This window comes from Pimephales promelas, chromosome 11, assembly GCF_988280905.1.
Source record: "Pimephales promelas chromosome 11, fPimPro1.hap1.1, whole genome shotgun sequence".
In the NCBI taxonomy this organism is placed as follows: domain Eukaryota; kingdom Metazoa; phylum Chordata; class Actinopteri; order Cypriniformes; family Leuciscidae; genus Pimephales; species Pimephales promelas.
In genome coordinates this window covers 6,707,192-6,724,173 of record NC_142779.1, presented here as the reverse complement: position 1 = coordinate 6,724,173, position 16,982 = coordinate 6,707,192, and the positions used below count along the sequence as shown (strand labels likewise).

The window sequence follows — 16,982 nt, the reverse complement described above, 5'->3', positions numbered from 1 at the left end:
TGACTTTGGGTGTTATTCTCTTAAGATTCTCTTAACTTTTTTATTCTCTTAACTTTTATCTTCTGACAAAATTAAACAGGAGGGCAGGGGTGGGCACCATTGTGAAATTATTCTAATTGGACTATTTTTAACCTGCCGTTTCCAGCATATACAGCTTCCTGAATGCTTGTTTGGTGTTTATGTTAATGAAGGCCCGAGATTAACATCGGCTATCAGTGCTTATCACCGTCATCAGTGCCACGTTGTGACACCCAGATATGCAAGGGCATTCTCATCATGAGCCCAAGCACACACAGCCATATTAATGACAGAGCTGTTTTTCTAAACCAGTATAAAGAAGAATATTTCATTTGACCATTTATATCAAGCCAACCATCTACTAATCTTTGACCACTGAGGCAGACTATATGAGATACATTTTGCTTCAATGAACATGCAGAAAAAACAACTATGCACTAAGGAATATTTGTGCTTGTGCTCTTTTTTTCTATCCTTGTGGGGACCAATTATTCCTATGATTATACTACAGCCTGAAAACTGTACAACTGAGGGGACACTGTGGTTCTTACAACATAGAAGATAGCTGCACATATATTAAATACGTGTGCAGCTGATAAAAGGTGTCTGTAAGAGGTTTGGTTATGGTTAGGGTGTGATAAATATATTTGGCCTAATATCAGAACTAATACCACCATCATCATGTGAGACGGCATCATAGCCCAAATTGTCTGATCTAGGTCTCCATCTAGTGACCACTGAATGTTATTACGGTTATTTTGCATTCATACATTATCATCACTACTTAAACCATTAATCATCATTCTAAGGCAAATGTACCTGTCCAAAATAGATGACTGTAATTCTTCAATAATGAGCTTTAGCTTCATTGTGAGTCTATTGAGTCCCAGCGTGTCAGTTTACAGACACATGCCAGTAATTTGACCTCCCGCTGACTGCAGTGACACAGGAGGCAATCTAATGACAAACTAATGACAGTCTCCTGGCAACAGCAAACGCTGATGATTGCACTGCGGCTTCCATCTGCATAATCCCACCACATCTAGAAGAGAGATGCTGCGTTTATGGAAATATATTCAATTTATTGGTTAATGGTTTGCTTTTATAAATCATTAATGGAGGTGGAACGAGACCCTTATCGTGTGATACTTCTCAAGACACCTTGCGAGAGTTCAGATGCAGTGAGCAGGTGGCGGTGCAGGAGTATGAATCTGCCCTGTGAGAAGGGTCCAGAGGGAAGGTATGACTTTGAGAGCATGGTCGAGACAGACAGACGTGCGTTCTCCAAATTTAATCCTGGAGCCCAGACACCAGATGAAAACTCTTCTCTGGTGCCACTGCGTGACTATCTGACTCTAATAGATCCATGCTCCGGTCAACTGAGTGCAGGGGCACAGGTGCGCCTGGAAGCAAAGAGCAGAACCCCATTCATCGAAACTGTTTACACCCCGTCTGATCTGTGGGTTCCGGCAGGAGCACGAGACAGGCCTCAGACTCCTCCAATCAGACCTTCAGCTCTGATATATGACAAGTCTGAGCACAAGAGGTGGAACTCCAGGGTGAAACCAGAGGCAACATTAAAGGCAAAGATTGGAGGTAATGCAACACTTTTTTTGTTACAGGCCTGCGTGTTTGGAATGACTTCAGCAGTGTAACAAAAAGCAATTTAACAGTTTCAGATTCTTACATATTTATTAATGTAGCTATTCTGTCTGCTTTGTCATCAGGTTGGACAACTGCACAGAGTACTGAACACCCCTCTCAGGACAGCCATGAAATAAATGCAGTCAGTCATGCTCAATTATTCATCCCTGCTACTGTAATATTACTCTATGCTGTTTGTTTGAAGCTTTATCACTTTTACAGCACTGAACATTAACAATTCAAGTGAAATGTGCCTTAAGGAAATAGTTCACCCAAAAATTAACATTTTGTTATGTTGCTCCCAACCCGTATTACATTAAATGTAACTTTCTGTCTCCCTTGGAGCATAAAAAATAGATATTTTGAATAATTGTACTGCCATACTCTTTTACATGCAGTTGTTACAATTAATGGGGACTAAGCTTTCAATCTTCAAAAATGACACAAAAGCACCATGAACGTATCAAAAAAGACGACGATAAACACTCGGAAAGCAACGACTTTTGTTTCTGCTCTGAAAGCCGCAAGACCACAAGACCACGCTGTTTCTGAACGCGGTCAAATCAGGAATGGTGAGAGAACATTGTGCTTGGTACGTTTAACTTGTATCTCGGACTAAGTTTAAAGGAGTAGCCTAGTTCATTTAAAAAAAAAACTTTTGCTGATAATTTACTCACCCCCATTTCAACCAAGATGTCCATGTCTTTCTTTCTTCAGTCGAAAAGAAATTAAGGTTTTTGATGAAAAAAATCCAGCCTTTTTCTCAATGGACTTTACTGAGAACCAAACGGTTCAAGGTCCAAAATACACTCTCGGTGCAAACTGTTCAAAGGGCTTTAAACGATTCCAGACGATGAATAAGGGTCTTATCAAGCGAAACGATCGCTCCTTTAAAAAAAAAAAAAAGTTTACGTTTTATAAGTTCAAATGGTCGCTTGGCTCTGTTCTGTGCGTTCGTGACTTTCCTGTTCGAACTCGTTCATCAAAATGAACGAATCTTTTTCCGAGTCAATTCGTTCATTTTGTTCGTTGACTTAACCAAATGACCCAACTGAGTACGGGGTTATGTAAAATTCAGTAATAAATTCAGTAATAAAAAGCCTCTTTTTTCTGTGCTAAAAGCTGAAATGGAACAGTATATTTCTACTATCTCTTCTATGCAAAACAAAAAGCTGTTAAAACTGTGGTTATTTGTTCTACTTTTAATGTGTTTATGTGATTAAATGTTTTTATTTTTTTATTATTTATTTATTTATTTTCTTTTTTTTCTTTTTTACTTTAACTGTACTGTGGATTATTTTTTGACATTTTTTATTATTTTTTTCTTAATTTTTTGCTTCTTTGATTGTAATGCTTTTTACGTTTAATAAAAAAAAAAAAAAAAAAAAAAAAAGTACGGGGTTATGCGCTGCATTCTTCCGGGTTCTACAAAAAGGGTATAACTACTTCCGGCCGTCAGGTAAACATATTGGATTGTAACCATACAGCATGAGCAGCACTCAACAATCAACTTTTCAGAATGTCTCCCATGAAGACGTGCATAATGCATTACATTTGTGCTTCAGCATTGCGTCTTTGTTCATAAGCAATATAGGCCTAGTCCTATTTAGAAGTTTATGAACCCTTTGGTATTATTTGGTTTTCTGCATAAAAATTGGTCAATTAATGCAGTCTGATCTTCCTCTAACTCACCACCAGTATGACCAAACACAATGAAGGTAATTGTGCAAAAATGAATAAATAAATAAATAGGACCCAACAAGTGACGAACCCTGCTGGGACCTTGCGGCTCGTGAGCAATGCATCCCTGTGCCCTACTCCCTTCAAAGTAGGGATGGGCAAATGAAGCCTCGTGAATCACTGAGGCTTTCCCCTGAATGTATTGGGAAAAGATTCGAAGCATCAAGAAAGTCGAAAACAGCGCCATCTTGTGGCAGATCATATTTATACTTGTTTATGAGCAAATTGGCTTTATGCACAGCTTCATTACTTCCTGAATTTCAGCCAGCTCCTTGTTTCCTGTCTGCCATTATTGGACACATTGATTAATTCAGGTGTGCTTGACCTCAGTAGTCATGGCAACAATAATCAGACACAACTGAATTAATCAATTTTGCCCAATAATGGCAGACAGGAAACAAGGAGCTGGCTGAAGTTCAGGAAGTAGTGCAGCTGTGCATAAAGCCCATTATCAGCAAAACACCTGGAATGTTCCCATGACAACGCAGCACGGTGTCCATCAGCTGAATAGATGTTTTTACGACAGACATTTCTTATTATTGCTGTTAACCTAACTGTTGCATGCAACGAGTTTAAACTACTTTTATAACGCCCTGCTTTTGCATCTTTTTTTAAAAACATAGCCTAAGCCGTGCTCCATGTCATTACACACAAAAGAGCTAAAATTATTCTTCAAATTTTACATTATTCTGTTCCATGGAAGAAAGAATTAATTTTTAAACATAATTTGTATGTTATATTTGCCCTATTATGTCACACTATCAGACCATATAGGACATTTGCTAATAATATGCCATTGTATTTTCACTATCCCTTCCTAGGGTCCAGGACCATCTCTTCTTTTTGATAGCAGAGCAACGGCAGCTCGACGATACATCTACACTTCTGCAGCCCAAAGGTCTGAATATGTTTGCTCTAAAAGCTCCCTTAACAGCAGAACTACAACCATTTATCTTCCAAGACTCTCTACTTGACCAATTGGTGTTTTCTGCAGCCTACCATTTGTCTGTTTACACAGGCACTTTTATCCAAACTTACAGTGCATTCAAAGTATACATTTGTCAATTTTTCCAACTGGTTCTCCCCTATTGTGACCATGCTTCTTGAACAAGAAAAAACCAGCCCGATCTCATGAAAGTTCGTATCTATGGCACGAATGTCATTTCTCGTGGCATTTATACGCCAAAAACAGTTTTTGCGTGTATATGGCACGCGATTTTCGCGTACATATGATACGCACTTTTTTGCGTATAATACGCACAAACTCCCCACCCCCCTCCCCCCTAAACCTAACCCAGGGTTTTTTAGTGCGTACCATATACACGGAAAAACACTTTTGGCGTATAAATGCCACGAGAAATGACACTCGTGGTATAGATACGCATCTTCATGAGACTGTTTTGGAAAAAACGTAGGGCAGGACTTTTTTGTCCATCGAGGATTGATTGATGGTTGTGGTTTGCTATTGCTGGGATGTCATGTGAGTGACAGGTTGCCCCGCCCTCGTACCGGTAAACACATCATCAGAGAAGAGTAGTCATTGCAAGGGGGAGGGGAAGTTTTTTTGATGAAAGATTACGAGACCACATGAATTAAAATAATAATGTACTAATAAATCCTTTTTTAATAACTATACCACAATATTTGATTTCATGGTGACTTCAAACAGCCATGAGGAGAAAAAAAGAATATTGTAGATGCTAATATGCCAGCTTAGTGCCTTATGCATGTGACTGTGTGGATATGCTCTGTCATAGAGGTTATGAGAATGTAGACTGGGACTCAAAGTTACCTCCTCGCCACAAACCACCCACAACTACACTGGAAAAAATGGCTGACCCCACGAGTCAACGATTCGCACTGAAGCGATACCACAGCAGACCTGAGCCGTGGCAGGTGAGTCTACTACACTGGAAGTGAGGTTATTCTGCTGAACATCTGAGACATTCAGAGACATTTCTTTACTTTCAGGCTATTGGATCCCGTTGGAACAAACATCAGTTGCGTGCCACATTAAACACAAGGAAACCCATCAGCTTGTAAGTGTTTTAAATACCTGTGTAATGCATTAGGCAGACACTTTTATCCGAAGCAAATTACGCTGTTTTCAAGGTTCACTATTATTAGTTCTTGCTTTTGCTGGGAATCAAACCCATGACCTTGCATTTTTAATACTGTTTCTGAGCGGAGTTGTTTCTGACAATTGTTTTCAATTTACAGCACCAGTCCATTTCCAAAATCAGCCCATGTGCCTTTATATTGGTAAGCAGATGCAGAGATCTTTAGTAAAGTTGTAATCATTTCTATACACAAATGTTTGCATAGCATACCTGTCAGTGTATTGCTGTTTAGTTATTTATTTTAGTACATTTATTAAGCCTTTGAGAGATCTCTCTGTACTGTACAGTGGTACGGTAGGCTCTGAGAACATGGACAGTGTGGACGTCCCAGAAGAAGACTTTGTCCCTCTGACTGTTCTGCGGACCACAGTGCCTCCTCACACCCCTGCCAGCTAGTATTAGTCTGATTTGTGTATACATCATATGTTAACTATTCTACAGAGCTCTTTATAAGGAAGATGTTTTGTTTTCTCTGTAGCCAAACTGCTATACCTGGTTACACTGGAAAAGCCAAGTTTGACAGACCACAGACCTCAGCTGACAGTCTGCCTTCTTTACCGTATACCCCACCACAGACAGCAGGGTAAGTCATCACAACAGCTCAGGTTAAGAATAAGATAGTTTGCTTTGTCTGCGATGGACTGATCGCCTGTCCAGGATGTTTACCTGACTATGGCCCGAGACTTTGGGATCAACTCCATCATCCCGCAACCCGCTTTGTGACTACGTTATTGTCTTGACAAATAATCATTCCCTCAAATTATTAAAAAAAGTTGTTTTAGAGTATTTATCTAACAGACAAGTTACTTTGCATCAGAATTTTTATAATAAACTGAAACCAAAACTTCAATAAAACCATATATATATATATTGATGCTTGAAATTAACTGAAATACAATACACAGTAAAAAAAATAGTTGGTTTAACTTAAATTAAGTAACCAGGGTGCCTTAATTTTAAGTTCATTGAAATGGAAAAAGTGAGTTAATACAATGAAGGAGATTGATTTAATCATCAGAAACTCAAAATAATATGTAAAACTAAAATAAATGTTAACTAAATAAATTGTTTAAGTTGATTTGACGAAAAAAAATGTTGTGATTACAAATCATGAAAATATTTTTTTACAGTGTATAAATTTAAGGCAGCATTTAATTCAATTTAATTTCACTGTAAAAAAAAAAATATATATATATATATATATAAAAAATGATATATATATATATATATATATATATATATATATATATATATATATATAATCAGGTTATCACAATCTTACAATCTAAAATGTCCTAAAAAGAGGAAAAGAGCATACCTAATCAATTTCTTTATGCAAAAAAATCTGAGATCCATCATTTTCATGAGATTCAACCTTCAAGACGTTTAAACACAGAGAAATGCAATACAGACATTTTTATTAATATCACCAACAAAGCACCTCACTTTTATCTCAGTAGGTGGCAGCAGTGCTTTGTATTCACAACGTTCTTTTGGAAGTCAACTTTTGTGGTCAAAACCACAAACACACTCAAATTCCCTGAAATTAGTTCATAATTTATAATTTTATAAACCGATACAAATATAATGAATTGAATACTCTAATACAAATCAGAACACTAAGTAAATGTATTTGCAAATTTGCATTTGCTTGAAATGTAAAAGTGGTCAAGTTATGATCTAAAGGTGAATGCTAATAAATCAAGCCTTGTGTGTGAGTGTGACATTGCACATTCTAATAGTGCGGTAGTAAACATGCCCTGTAACAGTACAAGCACATCACAGGATCACTCTGAAGAGGCGTTTCCCACAAACCATTGCAGTCATTTATCTTCTGATCTCTGTTTCCGCCTGAGTATGAGTCCTGTCAAACTTATTTTTCAATCTCCCGCATGTTCCCCTTCTGTTTGTGGCTGTGCTCTGTCTGCCCCAGTTTTATGCTCTTCAACGCTCTGCAGCATGTGGCTACGGCTGGAGGTGTGTGAAGCATCATTTAGAAGACCCCAAACATGACGTGTCAAGCTGAACATAGCTCAGCTCTATATTATAAAACAGACAAGATGAGTAAAGAGACGTGGAAGAATATACTGTGTGATATATCCTAGAGTCATTGTTATTTTCTGTGGGTTTGTGAAAAGTCAAATCAGACAGACACATACCAGGAACAACCCCAGCCCGGCAGCGCTCTTCCACCCTCTGTCTGCAACGTAAAACGTCCTCAGCTTTCAGAATGAGTAGGAATGAGGCATCTGCAGCTCGAGCAAAGAGGAAGAAGGAGGAGGTGGTGTTTGAGAGAAGCACTGGAGGAAAACCAAACTCCTCACCCAAGGACCGGGTGTTTTTTTGTTGAAAACGTGTTTCCTAGCTGGGCCCCAGAAGAGCTGGTTTACCGTCTTTTTGGAGCAGACCTCTCCAGATGGCCCTATCCAAAGCTGAGCTGCTCTCGTTGCCGGTGGTAATCGTGGTTTTTACTCAACCCAGATCCATTTTCCTGGAGTCACCGGTGCTCTGAAATCTGTTTCCTTTGCCGATAAAACAGACCTCCCATCTATTTTCCTTACAGCAGAAAGTCAGCACCTTTACAACTTCCTCTAACTCTCTCCTACTCCGCATTTGGTGATAATTCAAATGTCTCCAAACTGTTTTAATTCGTCCGCAGCTTAAGTTTGCTTTCTGGAAAATCGGACACAAGCAAATAACTTCATACTTCCTTTTTCAAAGCATTAGTATATAAATACTGTAGTTGACACATAAGATGTCTTTTTCCATCAACATCGAGATTTTAGGTGAAAAATGTATAAAGGAAAGTGTATAGGTCACCTGTACTTTAAAAATGTACACACTGTTTAACCTTTCTTTCGTTCATTAGATCACATGAAATAGTCCTGTGGTGTGATAAATTATTAATGAATAAATATGTTGCTGTGAGACAACAAATTATTTATAATAAAACGTATCAATTCAATTATAATAACTACGAATGAATTAATGAGTTTAATAATTTAGTGTCTTTAACTACCATCTACAATTTTAGATTCAACACGTTAAGCCTGCTCAGCAATATTTGTGGCATGTCGATTACCACAAAAAGGTCATTTCAGTTTAACCTTTGTAAAAAAAGAAAAAAAAAGAAAATCGAGGTTAGTGATGAATTTACAATGGAAATGATTTAAAAGATGATTTAATGATTTAAAATTATTCAAATTTCTGTATTATTTGAGCTGTCAAGTTGTTCTTGTTACAGCTACATTTTCACTCTAAAACCAGCATGGTAACATGCACATTGTTCTACACTGTAAAAAAAATATTGTTAGTTTAACTTAAAAAAATAAGTAACCTGGTTGCCTTAAAATTTTAAGTTCATTGAAATGAAAAAATTTAGTTAATACAATGAAGGAGATCGATTTACTCATCAGAAACTTAAAATATTATGCTATCTGAACCACATAAAAATAAAAATGTTGTGATTACAAATCATGAAAATATTTTTTTTTTACAGTGTATATGACTATCACGGACTATTTTAACATTTACAGATTCAAATTTCATCAAGATTATGCCACAAGTGCTGTTGATTGAACTTAACATGTTTTGACCACAGAGTATTCCTTTAAAGTGAACATTCCCAGTTTCACCAAGTGTTCCCTTTCTAGAAGCCGTCCTGGCACCTGGAGCTCCCCACACTACGGACGCAAGGCCCCTCTATCAGGAATGATCACCACTGTCCCACCGGGAAACCCTTACTTTCATCCCAAAGCCCGGTACTTTCCGTGAAATAACTCTAAAAGTACGACATGTTCCTTAAAGGGAAGAATAAATGATGAAGAAGAGTGGGAAATGAGAGCCTCCCTTTTCATGAAATCCAATCTGTGTTTGTGAATAGATCTATAATGATGCTATGTCAATGACTGATTCTCTGAGCTCTGAATAATGAGATGTTTTATTAGCATAATTTCCCTTGATTTAGATGAGTGCTTCTGAAAATGTGGAGGATGTGGCATTGTCTTAAACATTCGGTATTCGGTGTGAGTGTGTGTGGGCTTACGTATTTGACTATATGTGTGTCCATGCGGATAAATGAGCGCATCATTTTCTCACAGATCCTCGTCTGCATGCTCTTATTGCCTTGGTACATTCAAAAAGCACTTACAAACTGCTCGTGGAAAGAGCAACTTTGCGGTTACGCAGCAATGGCATTGCAAATAAAACTTTGCCTGATCTGATCTTAAAAGAAAACAAAAGACATGCATTTCTGAAATGCTCTAGTTTTGCACCCCAAGAACTGTGGTTTGGAGAATAAAAGAAAGAATACTAGTGCAGCTTCACCTGCTAACAGGAAATAGGAACATGCTGGTTTCCTGTTTCCCCTTTTGTCGTCTTTGCACTTCTATGTTGAAAACAGTCCGCTCTGGAAGCAGTTGAATCCACCAGTTGAAAACACCAACTAGTAAGAATCGGTGCTAAAAACCAAACAAATTCATTTATAAAAGTCTGTACACAGAGTTGAGGAAATTGCTAGATGTCATTGTAACTAATGCTTTGCAATTTGATGAACATCATATCTGTTTTTTGGCAGTGGGAAAACTTTCTGTTTTCAGTTAGTTTGACAGCTGAGCCATGGTGGGAATAAAACCCTCTGTGCGGTATTTCCAGAGATGGAGATGTGGTTAACAGATAACTAACGTCCATCTTGGGGCCAATGAAAGGGATCGGACTTGTCTTTTGTTTCAGGGTCTGAAGCGTTTTCTCTTAGGTGACCTTCAGCCCATCGCTATGAGCCCGCTAGAGCTAGACAAAGTAAAGACCTTTCAGAGATGAGACAGACTCAGCACGATAGATGTAAGTTGTTGAAAAGGTCTCTTATGTTTCTGAGATTTAGTTATCTTTTGATATAGAGATCTACATCTACAAATAATGTCTCAGAATTATAAAGGTGCTGTCACATTATTGAAATTGCAGGGGGAGGAAAAGTCCATTGTCATTGGCAGTAGTATGAAGCACAAAAGCTCAAGCAGCATAACAACCTTTTCTGTTGGTCAGCACAGTTGCAATTTGAACCGGTTGCAAAATCTTTTACCCTCTCGCAAAATACCAGAATGTGTGAATTCATATTGAATGAAATGGTTGAATTTCACCCACAAAACCCGCTGAATAATGATAAATGTGACCTCACTTGGACTGTTCTATTCTGTAATTGATCAGATCCAGACAGGTTGTTAATCAAAAGTTATTGATCAATTGTATATGAGCCCAGCATTTACACATTGCCATTTTAATTTTAATCCTTTCATTATGTTTCATAATTTCATAACAAGTTCCACCACATCCCAAAGATGCTCTATTGGGATGCTCATAACTTCGGCACTCTATAGAAGCAGTTTAACAAACAAACTTTATTAAGCTATAAATGCTATTAAAGGGATAGTTCATCCAAAAAAAAAAAAAAAAAATTCTCACCCTCAAGTTGTTCCAAACCTGCATGAATTTCTTTCTTTCCTTTCTAACCAAAAAGTTGATGGGACCCTATTGACTTCAATAGCACTTCCTAAGCACTTGTTTTTTTTGTTGTTGTTGTTGTTTTTTTTTTTTTCATGTGCTATAGAAATAAATACAAATTGATAGTATTTTTTCCATACTATGGAAGTCAATGGGGTCAACTGTTTGTTTACCCATATTCTTCAAAATATCTTCTTTTGTGTTTAGCAGAAGAAAAAAAAATCATACGGGTTTGGAACAACTTGAGAGTGAGTAAATGATGACTTTTTGTGTGTGTGTGTGTGTGTGTGTGTGTGTGTGTGTGTGTATGTGAGTGAACTATCCCTTTAATGTGATTACCAATCTCAAACATCTCTTCCAACATGCAATCCATTTTTTAACTACCTAAATAGGTCAAAGTAACAATTTAGATGCATTAGGTTTGATAGTACATGTCAAGATAGCATTACTATTTTCCAGTCTGGATAAAACACGAGCTTGGACAAAGAGTTGCATGCGGAAGGGCCTGTAGCTACTGCCTGATCATCCGCCTGGAATGTGTCATCAGCCTATCAGTGATAGGAAAAGTAATGTTTCTGAATGACAGATCCTAGTGATGGAGAAGGGAAGTGGTCCAAGCACTGAGCCCTGGGGCACCCCAAGACCTAGATCTTGTAACTTAAACACTTCACCCCTCCAAGACACCCTGATTGTTGGACCTATGAGATTCCTGAGATGCCCAGTGTCATGAAGGTTGACAGGGGGATCTTGTGGTTAACTCTGTCAAAAGCATCAGACAGATCCAGCAAGATGAGTACCACTAATGATCTAAGTAAAATTAAGTCAAGAAAGGTGCATTTAAAAAAATAAATAAAAATGAATGGTTTAATTATGAATTTCTGCTGACTTATATAGCTTACATAGCTTAACTCTTTTTGGTTTTAGGCTCTTTAAAAATATGTGCCTGAGGCAACATTTCTGCTTTATGAAATTGTATTGCTTCTTTCAAAGTAAAATGTCCAGTGGGTGGTAAGCATGTTCAGTTTTCTCCTAAACGAATGTGATGAATGTGAATGTAGCCATGTTTTATTAAATAGATTTTTGTATTTATTGCATCAGTTCGGAAATGAAATGTCTGGTGAGAGGCTACCACGTTTGAAAATAACGCACCCTCTAAACTAAACTCTACCCTAAATCTAAACGAAAGTGTTAGCAAGCGTGAGATAAGCAACCATACCATTTTTGCTTGTATCTACAAATCTTTGAGTTTTTTTATTGAGTGTCGTCGGGTCCTTTAAGTCCAATGTTGTACCAGATAAGCTATTGAGCAAGTTTACTACATCAGAAAATCCATACAGATGGAGCTGATTATGTGATGCAAATTTCAAAATGTAATAGTTTACAAATTATGCGCTACAGAAAAAATATGTTGAGGTCATAACATAGTATTGTTTTGTTGTCAATGAATTGTGTGTTTTCAGAGTTTTGCAGAAATGTAGAGGCATGTTTTTTTTTTAATGAGTCTCCAGTATGCTCATGTTTTGTAATAACTGGATTCAGAATTCAGTAACCCAAGATACTAAAGCTACATCAGCAGCTGCTTTTTTCAGGTAACTTGAGAGATCCCCAAATCACTAGATTTTTAGCAATGACTGACATTTAACCTCTGTCCATTCTAAGTATTAGCATCTATTTTGCTCCCCAAATTTAGAGGATGATACTTTTCTCCACTCTTTTCAGTTCCTAGTGCTTAGTCTTTTTCTTGTCTACATCGTATCATTGGCTCAATTTTCAAGATGGGGTCACAAACATAATGACTGATTCAGCGACAGTCCTTTAGGGTCTTCACCATACTCGCTCGGCCGAGAGATTAATTTCCCTCCCGCCGCTTAGCTTTTTTTTTGTATCATTTCCACATAAAGAGGCTAAATGTCAAGCATGCCTGACTCCCTCCAGTGACACATCCATACCCGCAGATAATTACCATAAGGAAATTGATGCTTTAGTGTGCAGAGGGGAATTTAATTTACTCTGACATCCCCTGCATAATACATTCCCAAAGAAAGTGAGATTTTTCAGCCCCAGATTAAGAATTTAAATACAGCAGACTATTAAAGTGATTACCAATCTCGAACATCTCTGACTTATTTAGGTAGTTAAACCAATTATGGATTACATGTTGTTAAAGCTATAAATTAGGGGGTGTGAAAGCTGCTCCAAGATCCATGAAAGCAATAAGAGGATGTCTCTGTTCATTCCTCGTTGGTTTAAATTTGTTACTGGATAAGATTAAGATTATATGTTTAATAGCTCTTGTTTCTCCAAGGTGGAGAAACTATTCATCCTTTTAATTCCAAGAATTTACTCTAGAGATAAGTGAAGAATAAAGAGATAAGTGCTAGGAATTTCTGCATTAGGTATCTAAACTACTATTTTTTTACAGCTTTTATTAATCCAAGATAACTTTAAATTATACTATTGCTCATTGTTAATTCATATTTGTAGATAATACAAAACTAAGGTTAATTTATACAGCTTTATTTAATATTAATGTATTAGTACATGAAGAAATTAACATTTTAGCATTTATTTAAAAAAATACCATTCATTATTGTCTTTTTTTAGCAATTTTATTATAATGCTGACATAGAAACCAATTGTATTACGAGACATTTTCTCAAATGTTGTACTTTTATATTTTCCTGTATACTTTCACTTGTTATTTACTCCCCAAAATGCACGCCTGCAATTTAAAATCATTTGAGAAAACAAGAGGTGTGTCCTAATTTGCATATGCACTACTCTATGCTGTGTTGTAGTATAAATAATGCGAGTAGTTTTCACACTGAAAACTCCAAATAGACACAGTGCACTTTAAATACCTGGTTGATGCGCTTAATTAACCGGAAAAACAAAGTGTGGATTGTTGGACACTTCATGCACTCAACTGTCGCAGCTTTCTTTACGTGGCCAAATCAGACTCTGATGCTGGATGACAAAATAACGTATAAAATTCATAAACATAGTGCATAGCAAGTGCTTTTTTTAATCTTCAGAAAATGTAAACTATTATCACACAGCTCAATATACAAAGTAGGATCTACAGTATATTATATCCAACTTTATCCACATACACACTGGAAAATACTTATTTGTAATGTAGAAATGTAATTAAAGCAATAATCTAAGAAAAGTAGAAGGTTTGTATTCCAATAGTTTTATCAACAACTTTGATATATATATATATATATATATATATATATATATATTACAAAAGTGATATACTACTGTGTATAATGTAGATTTGTCCCAAAATGTATCTACCAAAGTTGCATAGAGTACACGTATAAAGCAATTTATAGCAAATCTCAATATACTTAAATTGTTTATATCGTCACAAAATTAAACTTATTACCCAGCTTTGCTAAATGGTAGATTACATAAGGCGTAAATATTAATATATATTAAGAAGATTAACATTGTGATTTTCTGTAAAGCTGCTTTGAAACAATATATTGTGAAAAAAGCTATATATTTGAATTGACATTAGGCTATTATTTATTTAATAAATAATAATAAAAACTTTCCAAAATACTTTTTATTCTATGGCAATACTATTGTAGTGTTACTATTGTTACTATTATAGTGTGTGTGTATGTATATATATATATATATATATATATATATATACATTTATTTATAAGAATATGCTTATTCTTTATATAATTTTACATGAAATTTAAGGTACCACTATTTCGAGTCAACTTTAGACATTATAATACTGACTATAAGTAACTTTGCAGCTACATGTCAGCTAACTCTCATTAAAGTATTAATAGACTGTCTGCTTAATATCTGATAGCACTTTATTTTGATGCTCCCCAACAGACATTCTACTGAATATATTTAACTTTGCAAGTATGTCAACTTATGCTTAAAAATCTTTATAAAATCTTTGAAACCTTTATAATATTGTGATAGTACTCTACGGATTATAGAACAATATATGAAACAATAGTGGACTGAGCATCAAAATGTAGCATCTAATGATAAAATGTTTTTATATTTTTAATGTTCTCCCTTTAAAAACTTTGGTCAGTTCAATAATAATTTATGCAAATGTATATTACTTATTTGAAAGAATTAAAAGAGCAGTTTCATGTCTATCCTTGTATTGTTCAACTGGTCGAGTCACTGTTGCACCTCTATGGCTCTGCAAACCTCTTCTCCGGCTCTGGAGTAAGAACACAGTTTGCTGAGTCACCCTACACCAAAAGCATTCCCTCAACGTCACCTCTGGAGATTAGACTGTCCCTTTGTAATGTCACAGACAGTTTTTACTCCATTTATTATAATATCAGAAGAAGAAAACTTTCTGGCTCTCCAGAGGTTCACTAACTTAAACAACAGGTTGTCCTGAAGAAGAAAAAGAAAAAAGCCACCATAATCCAGGGTTCCCGTTTCACCCCACACCCAACAGCCTGAAAAAGTCCTCCTGGAGACTGGAGATAAGAGTGGCCTCCTGACTCAACATGACTCAGCACCAGCAGCTCCTGAGATATGGCTACCTGGAACGGTCAAACTTTTGGATCACTGGGGAAAAAAAACCCTAATTTATAACGCCAATACCACAGCCATGAGGCAATGTACCGGAAACTTCATAATGATAAAACATGGGAATTAAATCACCCTATTTGTTTAAGCCAAAATGGCTTTCTAACTCATTATTTATTGACTATTTCTATAAATATTAATGCAAATATTATATCTCTTTGGATGATTGGTAGCAGTATTGTTAGCACATCCATTCTGATTATATATTTGAATAAAGTAATATTGAACAGGTCAGTTTTTACTGAAAAATTAAAAAAAAAAATACTATGTGCAAAAAAGTAACTCAATGCACTAAAAGAATAGACTTGGGCCCGGTTTCACAGACAGGGTTTAGATTAAGCCAGGATTAGGCCTCCATTTCAGTTGATTTTTTTTATGCGTCTTAGACAAAATCACTGGTGTGCATCTTGAGACAAAACCATGGCACTGACATATGTCAGTGCAAGTTGCTTTCAGTTAAAACAGCTCAATGCATTTTAGCCTGGGACTAGCTTAAGCCTTGTCTGTGAAACCAGGCACTGGTCTGGAGAATACTGCTGTGTCTCTGAACGTGAAGTCCCCTTCAGCCTTTATACGTATCTAAACTGACAGGATGTGCAGCTTTCATATCAAGCAACATCCATTTATAAGTGTTTTCTAAAATTTAATTGAAATCCCAGAAGATACAAATCAGTCAAGAGTGATTTGACAGTTTCACACACTTATAGAAGAAATAGAAATATTTAAATGTATAAAGAAATGATTTATTAATAAATAAATAAAAAAGGGTTCTGTCGGGTGCTTTTAGGGGTTCTCATCATGGGATCATGTTGTAGATTTAATTTGAATGAATTTATTTTACAGTATTAAATTGTATGAATTAAACAGCTCGTACCTAGAAAAACATTAAAAGTGTTATGTAATCTTTTAAGACATGTCTCCTTATATTGAACCTTTTGGGATAATTACGTAAGTGAGAATCTATACAGAAACTTTTCTTATAAGAGTTTAGTTTTGAAAAGTAATATTTAGCCTGAATTGGATGCATGTGGATGCAGAGTTTACATTGGAACTAGTTCTCACCCTTTATCTCCACCCTCTAATCCCCCATAGAAAATATGAACCATACCCCTTGGATGACGAATGTTGAATGATGAATGAATGTTTTGTTCACACTTTATTTTAGGGTCCAATTCTCACTATTGACTAACTATTAACTACGACTTTTGCCTCAATACATTCCCAATTACTGCTTTTTATTAGTCAGTAAATAGTTGTTAAGTTTAGGTATTGGATTAAGGAACAAGACATTAATATGTGCTTTATAAGTACTAATAAACAGCCAATCTAATATGCATGCTAATAAGCAACCAGTTATTAGTGAGAATTGGA

General features: G+C 36.2%; 1 protein-coding gene across 1 annotated transcript; it reads left to right on the top strand.

The window, feature by feature from the left end:
* Window positions 1-1,049: 1,049 nt before the first annotated feature.
* Window positions 1,050-11,024, top strand: spmip7 (sperm microtubule inner protein 7). Its single transcript, XM_039672470.2, has 9 exons — window positions 1,050-1,614; window positions 1,746-1,804; window positions 4,224-4,300; window positions 5,160-5,298; window positions 5,374-5,441; window positions 5,623-5,664; window positions 5,810-5,917; window positions 6,001-6,105; window positions 9,176-11,024. Exons 1-9 carry the CDS (start codon window positions 1,083-1,085, stop codon window positions 9,294-9,296), a joined length of 1,251 nt encoding a protein of 416 aa, XP_039528404.2. The 5' UTR covers window positions 1,050-1,082; the 3' UTR covers window positions 9,297-11,024.
* Window positions 11,025-16,982: the final 5,958 nt, after the last annotated feature.